General features: G+C 40.1%; 1 protein-coding gene across 4 annotated transcripts in view; it reads left to right on the forward strand.

The window, feature by feature from the left end:
- The window catches only part of LOC140462897 (A-kinase anchor protein 7), a 192,165-nt gene that overhangs the window by 32,726 nt on the left and 133,512 nt on the right, over window positions 1–25,927 (forward strand). For all 4 annotated transcript variants that reach the window (XM_072556369.1, XM_072556358.1, XM_072556349.1 and 1 more), the window contains exon 6: window positions 22,918–23,030. In XM_072556369.1, the coding sequence (XP_072412470.1) occupies window positions 22,918–23,030 (113 nt within the window). The remainder of the gene's footprint in view (window positions 1–22,917; window positions 23,031–25,927) is intronic.

The following is a 25,927-nucleotide window of genomic DNA, read 5'->3' on the forward strand; positions in this document are numbered from 1 at the left end:
GATGCCCTGGGGTTGAAGTGTTCCAAGGGGGAAGATAAGGCGTTCTTCCTCCAGGCATCTGGTGGTGAGGGAGCGGCGGTGAAGGAGGCCCAGGACCTCCATGTCCTCGGCAGAGTGGGAGGGGGAGTTGAAATGTTGGGCCACAGGGCGGTGTGGTTGATTGGTGCGGGTGTCCCGGAGATGTTCCCTAAAGCGCTCTGCTAGGAGGCGCCCAGTCTCCCCAATGTAGAGGAGACCGCATCGGGAGCAACGGATACAATAAATGATATTAGTGGATGTGCAAGTAAAACTTTGATGGATGTGGAAGACTCCTTTAGGGCCTTGGATAGAGGTGAGGGAGGAGGTGTGGCCGCAGGTTTTACCGTCCCTGCGGTGGCAGGGGAAAGTGCCAGGATGGGAGGGTGGGCTGTAGGGGGGCGTGGACCTGACCAGGTTGTCACGGAGGGAACAGTCTTTGCGGAAGGCGGAAAGGGGTGGGGAGGGAAATATATTCCTGGTGGTGGGGTCTGTTTGGAGGTGGCGGAAATGTCGGCGGATGATTTGGTTTATGCAAAGGTTGGTAGGGTGGAAGGTGAACACCGGGGCGTTCTGTCCTTGTTACGGTTGGAGGGGTGTGGTCTGAAGACGGAGGTGCGGGATGTGGACGAGATGCGTTGGAGGTCTTCTTTAACCACGTGGGAAGGGAAATTGCGGTCTCTAAAGAAAGAGGCCATCTGGTGTGTTCTGTGGTGGAACTGGTCCTCCTGGGAGCAGATACGTCGGAGGCAGAGAAATTGGGAATACGGGATGGCATTTTTGCAAGAGGTAGGGTGGGAAGAGGTGTAATACAGGTAGCGGGTGGAATGTGTTGGTGAAGTTGATGAATTGCTCAACCTCCTCGCGGGAGCACGAGGTGGCGCCAATGCAGTCATCAATGTAGCGTAGGAAGAGGTGGGAAGTGGTGCCAGTGTAATTACGGAAGATCAACTGCTCTATGTAGCCAACAAAGAGACAGGCATAGCTGGGGCCCATATGTGTGCCCATGGCTACCCCTTTGGTCTGGAGGAGGTGGGACAGAACGCCCCTGGTGCTCACCTTCCACCCTACCAACCTTCGCATAAACCAAATCATCCGCCGACATTTCCACCACCTCCAAACAGACCCCACCACCAGGAATATATTTCCCTCCCCAACCCTTTCCGCCTTCCGCAAAGACCGTTCCCTCCGTGACTACCTGGTCAGGTCCACGCCCCCCTACAGCCCACCCTCCCATCCTGGCACTTTCCCCTGCCACCGCAGGAACTGTAAAACCTGCGGCCACACCTCCTCCCTCACCTCTATCCAAGGCCCTAAAGGAGCCTTCCACATCCATCAAAGTTTTACTTGCACATCCACTAATATCATTTATTGTATCCGTTGCTCCTGATGCGGTCTCCTCTACATTGGGGAGACTGGGCGCCTCCTAGCAGAGCGCTTTAGGGAACATCTCCGGGACACCCGCACCAATCAACCACACCGCCCCGTGGCCCAACATTTCAACTCCCCCTCCCACTTTGCCGAGGACATGGAGGTCCTGGGCCTCCTTCACCACCGCTCCCTCACCACCAGACGCCTGGAGGAAGAACGCCTCATCTTCCGCCTCGGAACACTTCAACCCCAGGGCATCAATGTGGACTTCAACAGTTTCCTCATTTCCCCTTCCCCCACCTCACCCTAGTTCTAAACTTCCAGCTCAGCACTGTCCCCATGACTTGTCCGGACTGGTCCTACCTGCCTATCTCCTTTTCCACCTATCCACTCCACCCTCTCCTCCCTGACCTATCACCTTCATCCCCTCCCCCACTCACCCATTGTACTCTATGCTACTTTCTCCCCACCCCCACCCTCCTCTAGCTTATCTCTCCACGCTTCAGGCTCACTGCCTTTATTCCTGATGAAGGGCTTTTGCCCGAAACGTCGATTTTGAAGCTCCTCAGATGCTGCCTGAACTGCTGTGCTCTTCCAGCACCACTAATCCGCATATCTTTGTTAAGTGAAGCTAAGCAGACTTGCATGCTATTAAGATACTGAGATCTACATTGATTACAATTAAGTAGAATAATGTATTAGTTGAATTGATTGCTGTACTGCTTATAACTAAATCAATGTTAATTTCTCTTTGAATCCTGCAAAAGATCTAATTAAAATATTACAAAATATTGAAGGATATGAATACCTTGAAAATGTCGCTATCATAAAACATTGTACACCATTTTACTTTAAAGTACAGCAAGATGACTTTGCATCTGAACACTCCATTACAAAGTTTCAGTGTTGGAAACTATAGGCTGAATTTTACCAGAAATAGGCAAAATGGTGATTTTCGTGAGTTTCATAGAGGGTTTCTCTCCATGAATCCTAGGAAGATTTCTCAGACTATTCTATGAAACTTGCCTCATTAGCTACACATCAAGCCTTCATGGCACTTTGCTTGTCTTATCTTCCTTCTTGCCAGAGTCGGAAATACTCGCCACTGCTGGTTTGTTCTGGGATTCTCAGCAGTGGCACCGTGTTTAAAATGCAGTTGTGAACCTGGTCAAGAGCTGTCAGTCTAAAACTGCCCAGCACACATTTCCTTCATCTGAAGAATTGCTCCAGAGATGGTGGACAGAGGCTTGTTGGCATTCCGAGTTTGCTCTTAGTGACCTGGAAATCCTTGTTGGCGGCCATACCTCCAGACCTTAGTCACTGTGATCTGTGCTGTTTTTGTTGTCTGGAGGAATACCCAATAAAATGCCACAAGGACATCGTTGACCACCTGCTCTCCAAAAGGTAAGTGCTACCTTGCACTCACTCTACCTTTGTTATTACACCAACCTTCCACCAAGACTCATGGTCGCTATTGCACATAACATCTTCATCGCCACTCCCACACTACTAACTGTGCAAGACCTCAGTACTGCCACACTCACTCACTTGGGACACTTCAACACCTTTCCCACATCTGCACCAGGACTAATAGCTACTTTAATAGTTACTTTAATCTGACTCAAACCCTCCCTTTGTCTCATTCTCTAGAAAACAGCCTAGAATAAGGCAGAAAGATCCAAGGGGGTGGTGGTGCACCCAATGTTCATCATCTTATCCCTTTTGAGGAGAGCATTCTTGCCCTAGCTGCTGAGGACTATGACCTCAGGTGACCTTTGGTAATGCCAAAATCTCCCTACCCACTCAACTAAGTAAGAATTGTCCATTGCTGGCATGCTGTCCCATTACTGCCAATATGAATGTAATCTTAATATGCCTAAACTTATACCCCTTTCTTTGCGATGCATTCTCGTTAGTCTTCAGCAGGTACTGGTGGAACCTGCACATTCTTTGCCTTCAAGAGGTAGCTCCACAAGGCACATCCTCCTTGGCCTCTGAAGGGGAACCCACAGAATCCTCAGAGACCAGGATTCTCATTGACCAGGCTGTCTCGTGTACCCTCCACTAGTTTGAAAACTGACACCTCATTGGATCTTCTAACTGGAATAGAGTTGGAAACAAATGTTGGTGAGCAGATCACCGCCGCTAATTGAGAAGAAAAAGCCAGTGTCACTGCCAGTCTCAATGCTGGCAGAGAGCAGCAGCTGTTCAGCCCCAGGCTGGAGATGACCCCGTGGTATTGATAGTTAACAAATTCATATAAATGTACAAGCAGAGTTGAGAGTAGCTGGCAGTTTTGTTGGAGGTAGTAGAAAATCTGACAAGCAGGTTGGAGGACTCCATCAGCACTATCTGTTATGTTCTGCCTGCCTCCATGGACTGGTTAGCGGCTGCCACGGACAGTCAGATCCAACACGCTCAGTCTCTGCTGGATATACTCACATACTTGTAATCTGTCACTTTTGTCCTCAGCACGAACAGCAAGATGATGGGGCCAAGGTATCTTGATCTCACTCCAGAATAATTGATCAATTAACTAATTTGTGATCTACAAAATCTGAAAGCCTAAACAAAGTCCGTTCTTCCTCTTAATTAGCTCCTAATGTTTGTGTATGAATATAAAAATTGGAATAGCGCAAATCCACAAATTATGACTATGCTCACATGCTATTTATTGAATGCTTTGGTTTCCAGACTTTGTTAAACCTGATCTCTTAGATCTCTTTCAATTTTAATTGTTTTCAGTCGGTTTAATAGCACACCTTTCTGCTTTTTTTTCAAAAGATGTGTTTCTTCCTTGAAACATTAACTCTGTATCTGTCTGCACTGATGCTGCCCAACTTGCTGAGTATTTCCAGCAGCTTTGGTTGCATTTCAAGATAGAAGTCTATTAGTAAAAAATATTGAACCATTTTAAATTTTTCTAATCTAGCCAAATTAGTAAAATGTATGAGTTAGGCTGACATTTTTAATTTGAGCTTGAAGATTTGGTTATATCTCGTGTTTGTCTTTTGTTTCTTAAAATTTGAGAACTTTCCTTTTTCCACAGTGCATGTTAACTTTTGATTTTAACCAGGCTACTTCAGTGACCAACTGTACCGTACTGTGTACGTTACCCGAATAAATTTACAACAAGGCTGTTGTTGCTTGGTAGGTTTGTTAGGTTTCTCCTGTATATAATTCAGCCTACAACATAACATTAGGAGTAGAAGTAGGCCATTTTTTCTGTTAAACGTGCCTCCGTATTCAATAACATCATGGCTAATCTGTCCCAGGCCTCAACTACTCTTTCATGCCACTTCCTCATAAGCTCCAATATTTAAAATATCCATTTATATACCTCTGCTTTTTAAATACTTTCACTTGTCTAGCCTCCACAACTCTCTGGGGTAGAGAATTGCAGAAGTCCTCTACCCTTGGGAGAAAAAAGTTTTTAGCATTTTGATTTTAAACTGAGGCAATTTGGGCCAATCAGTGTACATGAACAAGGATAGGCACAATGAGTGAATGTGTCTTGATTAGACTTTTGGATAAGCTGTTTGTTGGAGATTGGAGGATGGAGGCCGACATATGTTCAAAATTCAGTCGACCATTTAAAACCTTTGTAACTTGAATATTATGATCACGTGAGTAAATGGAGGTGACATTGTTTAGGTACATAAATGTACAAATTAGGGAAAGTGGCCTCTATAGTTTGCCCTCTCCAAATTGTTTTTGCATTGGGCTAAAGATGTGGAAGTCTGTACCTCACAAGGCCAAATCAGTCACTCTGAAAATATTTCTGAATGAACTCATTAAATCAGAATTTGGCAGCTTATGTAAGTCCAAATGTCACAAAAATCAAAAAGTGAAGTGTGACACATTGATCCAAGTGTGTCCAGGAAAACTTAACAAACAGCGAAATTCACAACTGATCTTGGAAGAACCTGTTTGGGAGAGGTCACGGCACAGAAACAGGTAAGTGAATAGTTTTAAAGTATAGCCTTGCTGTAAATCTACAATAGTGAGTAGAGTGGGTTATTTCTTGATTACGTGTTTTTGTTGGGATCTGTCTCTTGATTAAATTTAAATAATTCTAAGCCATAAGTATTAAGTTAGCCTAGAGCATTGTTTTGTAGAGCAATAAGACAGTGCTATTTTCTAGGTCTGTAGATTGGAAGGAGCAAAATGGCCTTTTGTAGAGTGATATACTCTTCTTGTCAGATGTGGGAGTTTCGAGAGAGTTTACGGGTTACTGAGAATTATATCTGCAATAAATGTTGTTGGTTGCGTATCCTGTCAGATCGAATGGATCAGTTGGAGTGACAGTTAGAGACAATGAGGAGTTTACAAGAGCTGGGGGGAGGGGGGGGGGTGAGGGTTGGCAGTTATAGGAAGGGAGAAAAGCTGCAGATACAGTCAGTTAGATGGCTTAACACCAGGAAAGGTAAGAGAGTTAGGTAGGTAGTACAGGAGTCTTCTGTGGCTATCCCTATTTGAAACAAGTATGCTGTTATGGAAAATGTAGGGGGTGATGGACTTTCAGGGGAATGTAGCACAAACAGTCAAGTTTCTGGTATCAAGACAGGCTCTAATGTAATGAGGGGTATATCGGGTTCCAAGCGATCGATTTGTAACAGGGAACTCTCTAGTCAGGAGCACAGACAGACGTTTCTGTGGCCAGCAGTGAAAAATCAGAATGGTGTGTTGCTTCCCTGGTACCTGGATCAAGGATATCTCAGAGAGGGTGCAGAATGTTCTCAAAGAGAAGAGGGACCAGCAGGAGGTCAATGTACACATTGGTAGCAACAACATAGGAAAGGAAAAGGATGAGATTCTGAAGGGAGAATATAGAGGTAGGCAGGAATTTAAAAAGGAGGTCCTTGAGAGTAGTAATATCTAGAATACTCCGAGTGCTACAAGCTAGTAAGGGCAGAAAAACGAGGATAGAGCTGATGATTGCATGGCTGAGGAGCTGGTGTATGGGAGAAGGATTCACATTTTTGGATCATTGGACTCTCTTCTGGGATAGAAGGATGGTTTGCACCTAAATTGGAAGGGGACTAGTATAGTGACAGGGAAATTTGCTAGAGTTGCTTGGGAGGATTTAAATTTAGTAAGATGGATGGGGAATAGTGCGGAAAGAGATCAATCTGAGACTGGTACAGTTGAGAAAAGAAGCGAGTCAAACAGTCAGGGCAGGCAGGAACAAAGCAGAGAACTAGGTAGGACTGATAAATTAAACTGCATTTACCTAAATATAAGTGGTCCAACAGGAAAGGCAGATGAACTCAGGGCATGGTTAGGAACATGGGGCTGGGATACCTTGGCAAATACAGAAACATGGCTCAGGGATGGACAGGACTGGCAGCTTAATGTCCAGGATAAAAATGCTACAGGAAGGGTAGAAAGGGAGGCAAGAGAGGAGGGGAGTGGCATTTTTGATAAGGGATAGCATTACAGTTGTACTGACGGAGGATATTCCTAGAAATACATCCAGGGAGGTTATTTGGGTGGAACTGAGAAATATGAAAGGGATGATAACCTTATTGGGATTGTACTATAGAATCCCTAATAGTCAGCAGGAGAATCCAAAAGGTTTTTACAAATAAATTAAAGACAAACGGAAACTACGGAGAGAATAAGATCCCTCAGAGATCAGCAAGGCGGCCTTTGTGTGGAGATGCAGGAGATGGGAGAGATACTAACGAGTATTTGGCATCAGTGTTTACTGTGGAAAAGGTCATGGGCAATATAGAATGTAGGGAAATAGATGTTGACAACTTGAAAATTGTCCATATTACAGAGGAGGAAATGCTAGATGTCTTGAAACACGTAAGGGTGGATAAATCCACAGGACCTGATCAGGTGTACCCTAGAACTCTGTGTGAAGCGAGGGAAGTGATTGCTGGGCCCCTTGCTGAGATATTTGTATCATTGTTAGTCACAGGTGAGGTGCTGGAAGACTGGAGTTTGGCTAACATGGTGCCACTGTTTAATAAAGGTGGTAAGGACAAGCCAGGGAACGAGAGACCAGTGAGCCTGACATCGTTGGAGGGAATCCTGATGGACATGATTTACACATATTTGGAAAGACAAGGACTGATTATGGATACTCAACATGGCTTTGTGCTTGGGAAATCATATCTCATGAATTTTATTGAGTTTTTTGAAAAAGTAACAAAGAGGATTGATGAGGGCAGAGTGGTGGGCATGATCTATATGGACTTCAGTAAGGCGTTCAACAAGTTGGTTAGCAGGTTTAGATCTCATGAAATACAGGGAGAACTAGCCATTTGGCTATAGAACTGGCTTGAAGGTAGAAGACAGGGTGTTGGTGGAGGGTTGTTTTTCAGACTGGAGGCCTGTGACCAGTGGAGTGCCACAAGGATCAGTGTTGGGTCCACTACTTTTTGTCATTTATATAAATGATTTGGGTATGCACATAAGATTTATGGTTAGTACGTTTGCAGATGACCCCAAAATTGGAAGTATAGTGGACAGCGAAGAAGGTTACCTCAGATCACAACAGGATCTTGGCTGAGGAGTGGCAGATGGAGTTTACTTTAGAGAAATGTGAGGTGCTGCATTTTGGGAAAGCAAATCTTAGCAGGACTTATCCACTTAATGGTAAGGTCCTAGGGAGTGTTGCTGAACAAAGAGACCTTGGAGTACAGGTTCACAGTTCCTTGAAAGTGGAGTCGCAGGTAGATAGAATAGTGAAGAACACATTTAATATGCTTTCCTTTATTGGACAGAGCATTGGGAATAGTAGTTGAGAGGTCATATTGCAGCTGTGCAGGATGTTGGTTATGCGACTTTTGAAATATTACATGCAGTTCGAGTCTCCTTCCTATCGGAAGGATGTTGTGAAACTTGAAAGGGTTCAGAAAAAACTTACAAGGATGTTGCTAGGGTTAGAGGATTTGAACGAGAAGGAGAGGTTGAATAGGCTGCGGCTGTTTTCCTGGAGCATTGAAGGCTGAGGGGTGACCTTATAGAGGTTTATAAAATCATGAGGGGCATTGATAGGATAAATAGACAAGGTCTTTTTCCTAGGGTGTGGGTGTCCAGAACTAGAGAGCGTAGGATTAGAGTGAGAGGGGAAAGATTTAAAAGGATCCTAAGGGGCAACTTTTTCATGCAGAGGGTACTGCCTGTATGGACTGAGCTGCCAGAGGAAGTGGTGGAGGCTGGTAAAATTACAATATTTAAAAGGCATCTGGATGGGTATATGAATAGGAAGGGTTTGGAGGGATATGGGCTGGCTCTTGGCAGGTGGAACTACATTGGCTTGGGATATCTGGTCGGCATGGATAAGTTGGATCAAAGGGCTTGTTTCCGTGCTGTACATCTCTATGACTCTACCTAATAAAACTATTTCATGTCCCACAAGCGGATAATCAATATTGTACATCTCTTTTATTGAGGTTATGAGTTTAGTTATCATATGTTTCAGTGGATGGTGGTTTTCTGTCTCAGTAGCCATCTTTGTTGGCATCTCTGTTCAGCTCTGAGGGTCTTCACATTGACATTTTGGATTTATTGTTGGGATTGGGCAGCATTAGAAAGGCAGTAATTGTTGCAATTCTGTACTCTCAGGACGTAAAGAATCAGTTATGTCCTCTTCTGATATCTGCTACTCATTCCAGGTGATAGAATTTATAATTACGACCAGAGATTCTGTCTGAATTTTGTTTATTTCCTGCTTGGGTTGCTGAGGTCATTTTTGTTCAATCGAAAATCCTCATTCCAGCTGAGTTATGAGAATGTGCAGTATCCAGAAGCAGGCAATCTCTTGTAATTTTCAAAAGTATCTGACTGACTTCATATTCAAACCTGTGTAAAATCTCTTGCAAATCTTTTCCATTGAAAGATCTGGGTGTGTTGTAAATATGTATATTGTGTTTTCTTATGATTGAAAATGATCACAACATATTTTCTGATTGAAGCATTAGCTATGACATGCTTAGTCTTTACACCACAATATTATTGATATAGTTTTGCATTTTTACAGTGGTTGGTGAAATATTTGTGATGGATGAAAATGTATGTTACTCTGTGATTCAGTGACTTGCACTGGTTTAAAATTTCCAGTTTGTCCAATGGGGGCTTGAGGCTTCTACAAGGATCGTGGTTTGCTCCTAATGACAGAAGACAGTGAAGTACATGTAGATTATTTCCCCCAGTAGAGACTTTGGCAAGCCAGTCAGCTGAAGACTTGGCTCCATTTCTAGGTGTCTGGAGGCTGAGGATGGAATCAAGACTGCAGGGCTTCAGGCCACCCACTTGAGCTGGAAGAAGGTACAAGCTCCACCCAATAGTTCCCTAAATTGAAAACCTATTCCTATGCACCATTATGGAAGTCTGTTTTGTGTAATATGCCTGCTAGTTGATTTAAGTAAATGTTGTATTGCTGAGCAGTAGATCAGGGGTACGGGAGATGATTATGTTGAATTGGACAATAAATAGTTCTTATCATTTTAACTAAACATCACACAACACCAGGTTATAGTCCAACAGGTTTATTTGGAAGCACTAACTTTTGGAGCACTGCTCCTTCATCAGGGAGCTGTGGAGCAGGATCATAAGACACAGAATTTATAGCAAATGATCACAGTGTCATGCTTACAACTGCCACGATATATTGAACAAACCTTGATTGCTGTTAAGTCTTTCATCTTTTAGAATGGGTTGCAGGTTTCAGTTTATTAATATGTAAATCCCAGAACTTCTTTCAAATCACATCCTCGAGAACTCACGGTTATCTCGCCTTTAAACAACCGCCAAACCTTAAACAGACCATTGTTCGCAGCAAACTGCCCAGCCTTCAAGACAATGTCAACCATAACACCACACAACCCTGTCATGGAAACCGGTGTGAGACGTTTCAGAGTGTCGACACAGATACCACCATTACACGTGGGGACACCACCCACCATGTACACGGCAGGTACTCATGTGATTTGGCCAATGTTGTCTATCTCATATGCTGCAGGCAAGGATGCCCCTAGGTATGGAACAATGGCGAGACCAAGCAGACACTGCAGCAACAGTTGAACGGACACCATGCAACAATTGCCAGACAGTGATGTGCCATCCCAGTTGGGGAACACTTCAGCGGTCAGGGATATTCGGCCTCAGATCTTCAGATGACCATCCTCCAATGCAAACTTTGGGATACGCAACAATGTAGAGTGCTGAGCAGAGGCTGATAGCCAAGTTTGGTACCCATGAGGATAGCCTCAACTTTGAGGTTCATGTCACACCACAGGTGACCCCACTAAACTATGCACTCTTACACACCCACACGCACACTCTTATATACTCACACACTCACGTAGACCCTCTCTCATACACATGCTTTCTCTCAGACACACATACATACATCCCCCTGAGAGACGCACACACGCTCTCATACTCACACACTCTCATGCACACACTCAGACCTCTCTCTCGCTGTCTCTCTCACATACAAACACATACTTAAGTCTGCGGGATGAATTTGTATTTGCAGATACATTCAATTTTGTTCAATAAGCACACGATCTGCAGGCTGTTAATGTGGGCAGTCAATCCATGTAACATTTTATAAATTCCTACTTTGGAAATAGAACCAGTCTGACTCAAGATTGGAATGCACACAGACTCTAACCTCATACCTTTAATGCATTGTCTGAGCTGTCTCCTTTTTTTTATATAACCTTAAGTTATCTTGAGAATGTGATTTGGAAGAGGTTCTGGGGTTTACATATTAATGAATCGAAGCCTGCAACCCATTTTAAAAGATGAAAGGCTTAACAGCAATCTAGCCTTGTTCAATATATCATTTCAGTTGCAAAACACTGTGACCTTTCGCTGTAAATGCTGTGTCTTATCCTGCTCCACAGCTACCTGATGAAGGAGCTGCACTCACAACGCTAGTACTCCCAAATAAACCTGTAGGACTTTAATCTGGTGCTGTGTGATTTTTAACTTTGTCAACCCCAATCCAACACCGACACCTTCACATTATCATTTTAGACTATTTCCTGCGAGTTTATTCCTTGTTTAAGTTTGCCTCCTTCAATCTTGCAGCAATTTTGCAATAACTCCTGAATATTTATGCTTTTACATAAGCACTATGCCAACCAATATTTTGGCTTATTATTTGATGCTAACCGTCTACATTTCCAGTTAGAATTAGAAGGTCATACAATGTGCATTTTTGTTAATCATTGCAGGATTGATTGATATTTATAAGGTCAAGGTTGGCACCTTAGCCTTGGTTTGATCCCAGTTGTATTGGATTTTATTTGTTACTTCTATGTAAAATTTACCTTTTGTGTCGGAAAACTTTGTTTTAACCAGCGTTCTCAATAAATCAACAAAATATATTTACCTGAAGTACCTGAAGTTTACTGTGTTATCATGATATCCAAGTTGTCGGTTGAGAGTGCGAGTGGGAAGGCTCTCTGCTGCTAAGTTTTATTTAAGGCAAAGTTGTATTATGATTTAAATAGTTTATTCTGCAAATTAAGTAGAACAGTGATATGTATACGCTTGCCTTACATTAGCTTTTGCTTTTACACAGGTACTAGTTAATAAAAGGTTTGTATCTTGTTTTGCTGTATTTAGAAGTGTCCTGGCCTGCGTATATAGCTTTAATAGAATTGAAGGCTGACCTGTTGGCTGGTTCAGTGATGTATCTAGTTTGTATAAATATCAACTGCGTTGATTTATGGAACATTGAGTGTCCAAATACATATAATACTATTCCATTAATAATAATTCCATAATAATACTTAATATAAAATTTTAGGTCAATTCTAAAAGTAATATTTTGAATTTAGAAAAATATAGAAGGAACAGGAATAGACTCTTAAACTACTTGCTTTTGCCCGAAACGTCGATTTCAAAGCTCCTTGGATGCTGCCTGAACTGCTGTGCTCTTCCAGCACCACTAATCCAGAATCTTAAACTACTTTGCCATTCAGTATGATTATTGCTGATTTTTCACTCTTCACTCCATTTTCCTACTCTTTGAGAGACAAAAAGTTTGTCCATCTCAACCTTGAATATATTCAACAATGGAATATCCACAATCTTCTGGTGTAGGGAATTCTTAGATTCTCAACCCTCTGAAGAGAGAAGTTTCTCATCTTAGATGAAGGAGTCAATCACTTGGAACTTCCTGCTCTAATAAGCCCCTTGAAAGTCACCTATGTTTCAATGAAATCACCTCTCACTCTTCTAAACTCAAGAGTTTAGCTCCTAATTCTTCAACTTCTCATCATGGGACAATCCTCTCATCTCACAAATAAATCTAATGAACCTTCACTATTTAGTTTCCAATTGCTTACCAATCAGAACTCCCCTTTCATTGTAGTGTAAGTGGTGTTTTCCCTTCACTTTCATAGTTCTTGCAAATTGCTGTAAACTGTGCAAGACAATAATGGTACTTATAACTGGGTAGTGTGCTGGAAATCAAGCTCCTCTATTCCTGGAGTTGTCATAGAAGGTAAGCTACTTGTAAAAAGAATTCCTCAATTTATCTGACATTTAGACCCAGGTTGACAAAGTAAGGACCAGATTTTTGCACTTGGTAAGAATTGCTATTTATTACAAGTTCTAACTACAGTAATCATGAACTGTCAATAAATAACTCTACAAGTTAGAACTCTAACGTCATTATAAACTCCCCTTCTAACACAGACAGGAAGAACAACATGGATGTTATGAGTGGAGAGAATGACTGGAAAGGTAGTTAGGTGTACCAGTCCACAGGATTTGCTGAAATAATTCTTGTGCTGATCAGAATGCAGCTTGTTGATACTCCGTCTCCAGATACTTCCATCCATTTACAGGGGATGCGGTTATCGGTTTGCACATGTAAAGGTCTTTGACTTCTCAATTAAAAGACATAGCTTACAGCAACTGAAAATGGGAAATAAGCTGGCTATTTTCAGGCCTAACATGCTTTTTGCTACAGTCCAAAACAGTCTCTCTTATCGAGTAGTCTGATTGGTTTCTGCCAAAACTTTCACAGCTCCCCCCCCCCCCCCCAAAACTGTTCAACTAATATGGAAACAATCACATTGTTGTTGGCAGGCAGGAGATCTTTGTCAATGGTAACTGGTCATTAATCTACAACAGCTCAGTTACTAGTTGCCAGTCAAAGCTTCATTCTTACACATCCCTGGGCTCCAACTTGTCTGTAACTAGTCTACCACCACTGCTTGAACAAGCAACTGTATAAACAGTACTTGCAATGAGAGTCAGCTTCACTGTTTTTAAAGTGTGCAGTAATCCTTTTACAATCCTTGATTTTTAGAGGGCTTTATTTTCCATTTCGGTCCTCAATCAAAAATACAGAAATATAAAAAGATTTATTCTTCACCATTAGCTTCAACAAGATGTTTTTTTTTCAGTGGTACTCAAGTTCTGTACAGCTAAATTAATAATAGATTTTAGTTTTGTCTGTTGCCAGGCCAACTGGCCTGTTGTTACTTGTTTTCATTCACTTTTCTTGAAAAGTGGAGTTATATTTTCTAATGACCACTCTGCTGGATTGTTCTAGAATCTAGGAAATTTTGGAAAGTTCTAACCATTGTATCCAGTCTTTGCAGATATTTCTTTCAGAACCCTATGGTGAAGGCCGTTGGGTCCCTGAGAACCCTATGGTGAAGGCCATTGGGTCCTGAGAATTTGTCAGATTTCATTCCCTTCAAGTTTTCTTTTTTTACATTTTCTGAAAGTAAGTATTACTCATGTCACTGGTACTAAAATCACTTGAAGTTCCTCACTTTAGTCCTTGGCTAACTATCTATTTCTGGTATATAATTTGTTCTTGCTACTCTAAAGTAAACACAAAGTATTTAATCCATGTCTATGCCATTTCCTCAATCCGTGTAACATTTTTCTCCACCTCCTAAAGGGCAAAATTGAACTTTTATTCATTTTATATATTAGTAAAAGCTTGTAGAGTGTATTTTTATACACCTGGCTAGTTTAGTCTTTTGTTTTCCCCTTTCTTATCAGCCTTTTTGCTTGTCCTTGTCTCTAAAACGTTCTCAATTCTCAGGCTCACTTCTGTTCTTTGAACATTACATGTCTTTTTTACACCTAATACTATCATCCGAACCCTTGAGCTACAAGTCTGTAGTTCTGGCTTACTTATTGTTTTATAATAGAATGTATTTTTGAAAAGCTTTTCTTTTAAGTGTTTCCCACTCTGTACTTCTCACTATACCTTTTAGTCAAGATACCCAATTGGCCAGGCCCTACTTTTCCCATAGTACAATGTAATTAATTTTGCTTAAGTTCAAAATTGATACTTTGGACTGGAGTACATCCCTTTCGAACTTAATATGAATCACTTGTATTATGATTTTTTTTGCAAAGTGTCATTTACAATTAGGTTACAAATTGCCTCGTTACATTAATGCCAGATCTAGAATAGTATTATTCCTAGTTGTTCCACGATGCCCTAGGAAACGGTCACATAAGGATCCTGAAAAATAGCGTTCCTTGATTTGCCTAGTCCATATGAAGATTAAAGTCTGCCATGATTAATGAGTTGTCTTTTTAACAAATTCTAATTATTTCTTTTCAGTACAGTCGGTTCCGCTGTAACGTGTGTTTCTTCAACGCAAATTAGCTTTAACATGATTGAAGAATTTAGACCATTATTTGCAGAATGCGAACTTTCCTTCCCTATTAGTTATAATGCCATTCCGTATGCATTAGTTTAAGTGGCGTGGCTATTGCGCAATTTTCTTTATAATGTTTAACTTCAGAAGCAATCACCCCAACACCCACAAACGGAGCTGCATCAAGACAATATTTGAACAAACTACAAACTACATCAGACTGCAGCACCCAAGAACTACAAACAGTAGAAGAAAAAATATCTATACAACATTTTCAAGAAAAACACGGGTACCCAATAAACACAATCCGCCAATTCCTCAAAAACAAACCCAAACAAGCAGACACAACGTAACCAAAAACTATTGCCACCTTACATCCAAGACATATCAGAAATGACTTCCAGACTATTCAGATCCCTTGGCATCATGGTCGCCCATAAACCTACCAACACACTTAAACACTGACTAATGACCCTAAAGGATCCATTAGATACTACCACAAAACTAACATCATTTACAAAATACCATGCAAGAACTGTAAAACAGCACTACATTGGACAAATAAGCAGGAAACTTGCCATCAGGTTACTGCTACAACACGGGGTAAACCCTCCTGCTTAATGTAAAACCAACAACACAGAAAAGGTCTATCCTGTGCAGTAATCTATAAAAATTTGAGTGGCTAAGAATTATTTACACTAAAAATGAACAACTTTATTTCTTAAAGTATATCAGAAAATGATTAACTAACAACTATTCACAAGTCCTTACTCTAACCTATCCTTTACCTTCCCTTCTATAATACTAGTTTGATAAAACTCCCAATTAAATTTACAAAACAAAACTTCTTATCTCAAAACCAGGCAGCTTTCGGTTCCTCTATTTAGATCTTCCTGTGTTATCTTTTCTTCTTCTTAGGAATTTCTGCGACACAGGTTACAGATTGATAAAGGTACTTTTAAGAGAGCTATTTTTCAGACAGTCTTTACATGCTGGTAGCGGGGCAGTTCTCCTCCAACTGTTCAATGGTTCCTCCCATTTTATACCCCAGAATAATGGATTATGTCATTGGCTTTTGAGATTGTCAATATACTCAATTCAAACTTGATTGGAATTTGGTATTTTTTGGGGAATAATTTAAATTGATTGGCCTAATTTGAATCTGTTTTTTTGTCATTGCCAGGCAACCAGCTACTCCAGTGGCTGGAATACAAGTTACATTGTGTCTTATTGAGAACACTTGTTGCTGTCACTGCTAGCTTTTAATTCTCTTAAAAGGTGAAGTTCACCCACATCTTCACCCACATGAACACCAACTAGCCACTAAAAGATACAACCGACTATCACTAGTTTCTATACTTACAGACAAAGAAGGACGTCACCTTGACTGGGACAACACACACAGCCTAGGACAGGCGAAACAAAGACACACACAAGAACTCTTAGAGGCATGGCATTCTAACTAGAACTCCACAAAATAAATACATCGATTTAGATCCTATCAACCTTCCCTTGAAAAAAAAGAGCCGGAAATGACATCACCCACCTTAAGAAACCAAGAACTATAAATAGAGAGGCGGGACATACCACCAGTGCTTCACTGGAGACTGTCACTGATGATGTTACCTAGTCATGGTGACAAAACGTCTGAAAACAAATCTTCAAGCTCAGCGAGCTAAATTACATACTTATTATCAACCTGAGCTACAAATCTTCTCAAACATTGCTAATAAAGTGTACTCAATAGCTTTGAACTCTGCACTGAAACTTCATCTAATTTTGTACCTTACATGATTCTCACTCACATCTTTACCAGTCTTTAGCTCTTCTCTGCTCCTTACATTACTGGTGAATGCACCCATGGTAATGAATATGATTTTCTCAATTATATTTCTCATTGTAGATTAAGGGAGGCACGTGTCCTGGAAGCATGCAACATTCATTAGATGGTTTTACAGAATTTGAGGCTAATTATTTGGAATTCCACTTCAGGTCTTTAGCTGCAAACTTGTTAGATTGAAAAGACTGAATAAAATATAAAGTCCAGACTAACAAAATGAAGAATTCTCAGAAGGCTTGGTTATGGGATATTCAGGGACATTGACTTCATTGCAAGACAGAGGTAATATACTTATTTGTCTTTTATTTTCAGAATATGCCCTTCAGCCCAACATGTCAAAGCTGACCAACAAATACCAAACTACACTAATCCCATTTACCTGCACTTTGTTGTGGTTTACTATGCCCTGGCTGTTAGTTTTTCTGTGTCATATTTTTCTGACAGGAAAATTTACGGTTTCTAAAATCTGTACCATATTTTTTATTTATGCATGACTTTTGTGGATCCTGAGAGGAGCTAAGGATGCCTAACCTCTCTACTTGTAGATTTCACAGGAGAAGAATACTTCTTGAATGTGGAGTTTTAGGAATTCAGCCAACATTTTACTGAATGGCAGAGCAAGCTTGATGGCCTGTTCCTGCTCCTTCTTTTTTATGTTCTTCTTTCAGTTCTAAATTTCCCTTTTTATGAATTTAAGTATTTTTGCTCTGGTGTTACTAATGTAATTTAGTTAAAAGCAATCTTCTTGATAGATCTTTCTGTATACTGTTTCCTATGTTATATACCCCTGTGTGGGGATTGATTAGCTCATTTGGCCGGACAGCTGGTTTGTGATGCAGCAATGTGGTTTCAATTCTCGCACTGGCTTACCATAAAAGACTGTCCTCAGTCTTTCCCCTCGCCTAGGGTATGGTGACCCTTTGTCTCTGTCTAATGAGAAAGCAGCCCTACAGTCCAATAGGACTTGGGTGACCTTACCTCTTTTTTCACACATCTGTCAGACCACCTGTAGACATTCCTTTCAAGGCTGAAAATCTGAAGTTATTCCAACCTTTCACTATAACATCAGAGTTTTGACAGAATAGATTAAACTTGTGCCTCATTCTGAACTGTTTATGACTTTTAGAATTTTTCCTTGTTGTCTCTATAATTAGAATTGATTAAATTAGAATTCAACACAGTACTGCACATGCAACCTGCCCAGAGTTCATACAGCTTGCTTACCACCTCCTTTAAATTATATTCAACTATTTTGGCTCTATAGTTCAAACCTCCATTGGCTTTGTCTCTGTATTGGCTGATTGTGTAGAAAGGTAAAAACAATGACTGCAGATGCTGGAAACCAGATTCTGGATTAGTGGTTCTGGAAGAGCACAGCAGTTCAGGCAGCATCCGAGGAGCAGTAGCTGATTGTGTAGAAAGGATGTCTCCCCCTTTGAGTGAATGTAGATCTGGGTGTACCATTCAAATATGAGCTGTCTCCCGTTGAAGATGCAGTTTCCTGTTGATTTTTTGGTAAAATTCAGTAATCTATGGAATTTTCCTCCAGACTGAGCAGTGGAGGTGGAGTCATTGAACATATTCAAAGCTTGGTTAGATAGATTTTTGACCTACAAGGGTGCATAAGGTATTGGAGGTCAAGTAGAAAAGTGAAATTAAGACCACAATCAAATTAGTCACAATCTTGATGATTGAGGAAGTATGTTCATGGGGCTTTTGGTCTTTATGTTCTAATGTCACTTTATCACCAACATACGTATATGACTGCTGAAGTGTACTTTCTACTCTTCTGTGCCAAATTTAATATTCCATTGTTCTACCCACTTGAATATTCATAATCATAGAGATTGACAGCAAGGAAAAAGGTCCTTTGGCCAATTGTGTCTGCACCCGTCAAAAAAAACCACTTATCTACTTTAATCCCGTTTTCCAGCACTTGACCCATAGTTTTATGCAGCACAAATGCACATCTGACTATTTCTTAAATGTTATGAGGGTTTCTCCCACAACCGACCTTGCAAGCGGTGAGGTCTAGATACCCACCACTATCTCCATGAAGAATGGTTTTCTGCACATCGCCTCTAAACCTTCTGCCTCTTACCTTAAATCTGTGCTCCTCGATATTTGATCTGACTTCCTGTGTGAGAGGCGGATATGTGATAAGAACATTGTTGATGCCTTTGGTTAATATTTGTTGTTGCTTCATATCTGTTCTAATTAAAAAGTTCTCCTGATCACAATTACACATATAGTGTGGGTGAGGCATGTATTGTGCAACTCCAATGCTGGAGTCATTTAACTTCACTGGTCATCAGACATTTTCTTTCAGTTTGAAAGTTTTATTTCAGTAATTGTACATGCACATGTAAAACAAAAAAAAGGAAAACTTAGTAAGATATTGGTTAAACAATTTTTACACCAGAATCAAATTCCATTACTAAGAATTACAGACCAGAGATTTATGGATGTGTAAGATCTCTGGGATGTGATAATAATATTGTACCATGATATTATTTGTGGAAGAATGTGCAGCACAATGGATGTGTGTGTTCTGTATCATTGAAATTTATTTCACTTATTGATCTATGTCACAGAATTGATATAATCTATATAATTATGAAATTCCACCTTTTGAATCGCAGTAATTAGTATACAGAGTGCAGATCCAGTTGTGGTCATTAACCTTCCGAAATTTCTTGTATAGTGTATTGAAGTAGCCAGCACTTCAAGTTTGAATTGAAGCTGCTATGCTTTTTCTGGAGGTCAGGGGCAAGTGGTGACAAAAGAGAAGGAAACAGCTAACACAATTTATATTAACTTTTAAAATAGAACATGAAATGAGGATTTTAATACCAAATTGAAACACATATGGAAGATGAACATGTGTGTGTGTGTGTTTGTGTGTGTGTGAGAGATGACTGGAATTTGGAAAAAAGAAAACATTCTCCAAACTTCATTTGAAATAGGAAATTTGTGTTGCATAAGCAGTGAGCTTGTATTGTGTTATGTAACTAACATGCTTTTTTGTCCCTGAGAGATTACAGTCTTAACAGGGAGTTTTTAATTGACAAAATTATGGACATATAGCTGCTGGGCTTCATTCAAATAAAAGTTTGTGCAGTTTTCTTTTCACAGGAATATTTTAATATCATGAATAGCAAATGTAAGTAGTAAGGCAAAAACATCACAAGCACAAATACAACTATTCATTATGCAGAATCAGTTATGATTATGATTAACTGTTGGGTTTGACTTTGAGTTTAATTGTGTGATGAGTAGAGGATTTTAGTGTTAGCTATAAATCTTTATTTTAATTATCTAAGTGTGAAAAACTAACAGTCATTTTATAATGCAGGTGACACCCATGGGTTCAGATCCAGTTGAACAAATCACATATTCATTCCCTGTAAATATTTTTCTCTGATGAAACACATTAAGAAGAGATGGTTTTTAGTTGACCATTATTTGCTCTGTGGTTTCCTTCATTGTCCAGATGGTACTTCAAGTGAATTTATTGTTGAGCTGAGTGGTTTATCTTTGTTTGCTAGCTTTATTGTATCTGGAGAAATAATACTTTTTGTGTTGTTGGTCAAACTTCAATGGTACTGGAATTAGGAATTGAACATTGTGCTCCAGTTCAGCAGTTATTTTTGACTTGAGGAAGAAATGCAATGAATGTTATGCTTATGCTATTTTAGAAAGATAGGTTCAGTATTATTTGAGATAATGATTTGTATTGTGTCCAACAATTTGTATTTGCATCCAAGGAGAGAGCCTGAATGAAAATATTCTGTAAAAACAATTCAAACTGGGGAACTTTTTTTTTACTGCTGATTATGTTATTTTGAAGAAGTTTGTTCTGTTACTTACAGCCGAAACCATGATCTCAGAATGTTTTTCTCTTCAGCTTTCTTAATTCTAGGATATCATGCGAGGGCTTGTGTTATTTACAGCAAGCTAAATACATCAACAAGAATGACCTCTGACTTCACAGATATTGCATATGTAAATAAATGTATACTCAATTCATATGAGTGAGGGCTATGGAAATTATTTTTGGAGATGGGAGAATAAAATGTAGAAGTGTAATACGTTTTGAGGGAACACCTGCATCCTTTTTCTCTTGGAAAAATAATCAATTCTGCACCCATCTCAATGATCCTCGAGCAATTGTTAAAAAAGTTTTAACATGAGATGGATTAATTGAGCCAACAGAGAGTAAAATTCCCCATATTGTTTCCCAACACATTTTTGTCTTAGTTCTCAGCCCAGGAGGGCTCTAATGTGGCATTTCTCTTTTCCTTTTCATTTCCTCTATTAGCTGGTCTTTGCTTAAATATTCCTGTCAGGTATGTGCCAGATTATGGGCTATTGTGCAATGTCCCTAAAGTGTTAATTTTCAGCTGTATAAGGTCATAGCTGTATCAGAGTTTATAAAGTCTTTCTTTCTGTGATAAATGATGCACATACCCAGGTTTGATTCCCTCTTCTGTGTTTCTCCTTGCATCCTCTGGAGGGTCCATCGAGGCAAACAGCACAATTACATTTTGAATAGTAACCACAAATGCGCCATCCTGTTTTTCCTGCCCACTGTGTCCATTAGGGCTAATCTTATTAACCTTCTCCTTGTTCAACACCCCCTTCCATTGCTGTCTGTGTAGATTGCCAAAGGATCAACTATCAGTGCCTCATTCCACTCTTCCCTTCAGAAAGTTGATTCATTTGTGAACATGCTCCTTGCCCTTCATGAGCTTGCTGTGGATGGTAATTTCACCAATATAATCTTATTGGAAATCTGATTTGGGGGTTGATGATATATTCTCCACAAAAGAAGCCTGCTACTCTTTCCACTGTTCCTGCATGTTGGAGATGGGGCTTGATCATCAAATTACACCACACTTTGGATGTAGGTTTGCTTGCTATGCTGGAAGGTTCGTTTTCGGACATTTCTTCACCGTACTAGGTAACGTCATCAGTGAGCCTCCGGATGAAGCACTGGTGACATGGCCCGCTTTCTACTTATGTGTTTAGGTTTCCTTGGGTGTCCACAGTTTGGTTTGGACTCTTGCACCTCATACGTTATTGCCTCCTTTGAATATCATACCTTATTTTACCCTGTGCCTTTCCTTTGAAGACACCATTCTCTCCTCCCACAAGATTTCTACAACAAATTCTTCAATCCTCTAATTCTAGTTTTTATTGAATAATGTTCAGCTGCCAAGTCCCTAACCTCTGGAATTCCCTCCCAAAATAGTTCCACCTCTTCACTAATTTTTTCACTTTGAAGACACCATCTCTTAAAATCTAAATCTTCATTCCCAACTTCAAAGTCTATTCTAATATTGTAGTATATAGTTAGTGTCAGTTTCCCATTGTCAAGCACCTTATGATGCTTTATTATGTTAAAGGCGCTATACAAATTAAGTTGTTGTGGCCTTAGAGACATAAAGTCAATGCATTTACCTCTAGGATAACCCAATACTGTGTATTCCTCTGTGTAGTGTTGTTGATCATTCATATTTTCAATTGAAAGAATTAAGTAGATGTTTTCTGCTGCTTAGTGATGGTGGTGGTGGTGGTAGTGGTGGGGGTAGCAGTGGGAAAGTTGGGAGGGGGAAAGGGTGGGGTCCGAAAGAAATTGCTGTATATTTTCCACAAGATCTTTGGTCCCAATTAAAAACAAATTCTTTCCACAAAAAACTCAAATCTTTTGTGGGTTAATGCATTTATTTATTTTGAAAAAATGATTAATTGCAGAGTTTACAATGTTTTTAGTGCCTGAAGTAGGACAAGACAAATGCTGATCACTTTCTTGTCAGAGCATCTCTGCAGATAGGAAATCAGATTTGTATTGAATATCTCTTGGAAAACTGTTATGATAATTAAAAATGTATGGACCTACAGAATGTAATGTATATTCTACTTAATTTAATGCATGGTTATTTAGCCAAGTAACTGATACAACTCTTCCTGAAACTATTGATTATTTTTGTGCTGTGACAGACAAAAGACAGGTTAGGAGACATATTAGATGTACGTTTAATTCAGAAATAACTAAATCTCAATCTGTTTATCCCACAGAGACTGTGAAGACAAGGTTCCAAGCAAATGGCATTTTGACTGGAGACAGCAAAGCTTTTAAACCACACCTGACCTTTATGAAACTATCAAGGGCACCAAAACTACGTCACCAGGTCAGATCACATTTCCAATCAATCACAAGTAGGTATATAAGTAGAACCAATACAAAAATCTGGAGTTACTTGTCTCTTAATGCTGCTGCTGTACAGAACATTTAATGAATGCTGCCCTTAATAGATGTGTGTTGGTTCATAATCTTTTCTTACATGAGGTATGTCCTTTTATTTCTGTATCTTACAAAAATGAAAAAGGAGTTGAGATGGATGAAAGACTGACATTGCTGAAGGTGTGGACTTGATTTGTTAGAATATTCATTTTTAGAGCATGCTAAATCAATTGACATCACATGAACAGTTTATTTTTGTTTTAATTACAGTAAGGGATCTCAGCAATGTAGATTTTGTAAAGAAAAATATTTTTTAACATCAATATTGGGTATTTTTAAGCCAGTATAGTACCTTAATTTGAGGTTCAGGGATGCATTTGTTCTTGAAACTACACATCTATTACTCAAGCGAGCATTTGTCTGACAAATCTGAATGCCTGGTAATTTGTGCTAATGCATTTGGAACTGAGTTTCTGTCTTCTATACTTGTTTTACACTGAACCCTTATAGCATACAAATAGAAGAGCTTTTCAATTCAATCAACAGGACAGAAGCAAATTCAGCCTCTAACCCACTGCACTATCCAATTCCTAAATTTGTGATCTTTCTTTTGCATTCTGTTAGAGTTCAGTCAATGGTCTTAAACGAAACAAGCTTTTCTAACACATTGAACTACAAACCTTGAAAAACGTCTTTATGCAAGGAATAATAGAACTATCTAAACCAGGAGAAGTGAGCTATTCTGATGCTCACATTGTGAGAAACTGTGCTAATCGAGCTCTACACTTGCTCTGTGAAAAGCATGACTGTAGGCATGAAGTGTGATATGATGGATTTGATTGTACTACTCTTTTTCAATGATACAGTGATGACATAATTGCATTTAAAATATAAGCAAATGTGATCAATGCACAATTATAGTGTAGCTGGCTTTAAAAATACTGCTAGTTTACATTTGATATGTCATACATTCAGTCCCTTTTGAAAAACATGGCTTGGTACTGTATAGCAGAGGTAGAACATACAATACTTTGTTCCAGCAATGAGATCTTATAACCCAAAGAACAGTTTTATGAAAAATATTTTATTATAGGTACTTCCACCTTCCTAACACCTTTACCCCTCTGTGAGCTCATTTGCTGCTGAACCCTCCTGTACACTTTACTATTCCAACACACTCCTATCTGGTCTCTCATACTCTGCCCTCCATAAACTTGATGTTATCCACATCTCCCCACTGCCAGTGTCTTAATGCGCAGCAAGTCCCCTACCCTGTCACCCCGTATTTACTGGCCTAAGTTGGATCACTGTGTCAAGCAATGTCTTGATTTTAAAATTTTCATCCTTGTTTTCAAATCCTGCATGACCTCACCTCTCTCTATGTCCAAATTCTCTTCCATCCCCAAAACCCTCAGGTCTCTGTGTTCCTGCTCTTCAGGTATTTTTACATCCTGGATTTTAATTGCTGTAATGCCAAAGACTATGCCTCCAGTAGCAAAGTTATAAGTTTAGGAATACTGTCCATGCATTTCTTCTCCATCTCTCTACTTCTCGTTGATCAAGTTTTTGGTCATCCAATCTGATATCATCATCTATAGCTTAATACCTCACTTTTATTCATTCTATAATGCTCCCGCAAGGCTTGTTTGGATGTTCTATTACACTTGAGGAGTTTTATAAATGTCATTTGTTGTTCTGATTCCCTCACCTAGCCTTTCAAATCCTCATTTTCTGCTGCTGTCCAAGTATAGAAAATATTTTACAATGATAGCTTCACAGCAAACTCATTCAGCCTCTTCACTTAGCATGCTTTCTCTCCTGAGTTCAATGCTTCGGCTCCCTTTTAATATAACCCTTTATTGAGTTAATTTGATTTATTGTGGTCACAAGTACCTAAGAACAGTGATGAGTTATGTTTTGTGAGCAGTACAGGCAGTTCATGCAAACAAGGACATACAGATCAAGGGATGCTTAGACAGAGCGAGGCATCCAAGGTTACAGCTGCAGAGGAGACGCACAAAGCAAAATCAACATTATTTGAAGTTAGAGAGGTCCATTCAGCAGTCTAATAACATCAGGAAAGAAGCTGTTCTTAAAACTGTTGGTGCATGTGTTTAAGCTTTTGTATCTTCTGCCTAATGTAAGAGGTTAGAAGAGAGCATTACTGGGGTGGGAAGAATGACATTGGCAGCCTTTATGCAGCAATGAGAAGTCTAAATGGAGTCCAAGGGTAGGAGATTGGCTACCGTGATGGTCTGGGCTGTGCACACAACTTCCTGTAGTTTCTTACAGTCCTGGGCAGAGCAATTGCCTTACCAGGCCATTATGCACTTGGATAGAATGCTTTCCGTGGTACATCAGCAAAGGTTGGTGCGGTTCCTTTTGGACATGCCGAATTTCCTAAGCCCCCGAGAAAGAAGAGGCATTGTTGTGCCTTCTTAACCATTGCATCTACATGAGAGATCCAGGACAGATTGTCGTTTATTGTCGCTCCTAAGACCTCATCTACACTGTGCACCCCAGTTCCCTTGATGTAGATAGGGGTGTGACCTCCTCCTTTTCCTGAAGTCAATGATCAGTTCTTTTGTTTTTCCAACATTGAGAGAGCACTCTTTCTCCTTCCTGTATTCTGACTCGTTGTTTGACATCTAGCCTACCATGGTGGTGTCATCAGCAAATTTGTATTTAGTGCTCGTATGGAATTTGGCTACATTCATGGGTATATGGGGAGTACAGAAGGGGGCTCAGAATGCATCCTGCAGGGCGTCAGTGTTGAGGATTATCATGGAGGAGGTGCAGTTATCTATCTTCACTGATAACTGAAGATAGTCTGTGGGTCAAGAA

The sequence above is a fragment of the Chiloscyllium punctatum genome, chromosome 3 (genome assembly GCF_047496795.1).
Source record: "Chiloscyllium punctatum isolate Juve2018m chromosome 3, sChiPun1.3, whole genome shotgun sequence".
NCBI classification, from domain to species: Eukaryota; Metazoa; Chordata; class Chondrichthyes; order Orectolobiformes; family Hemiscylliidae; genus Chiloscyllium; species Chiloscyllium punctatum.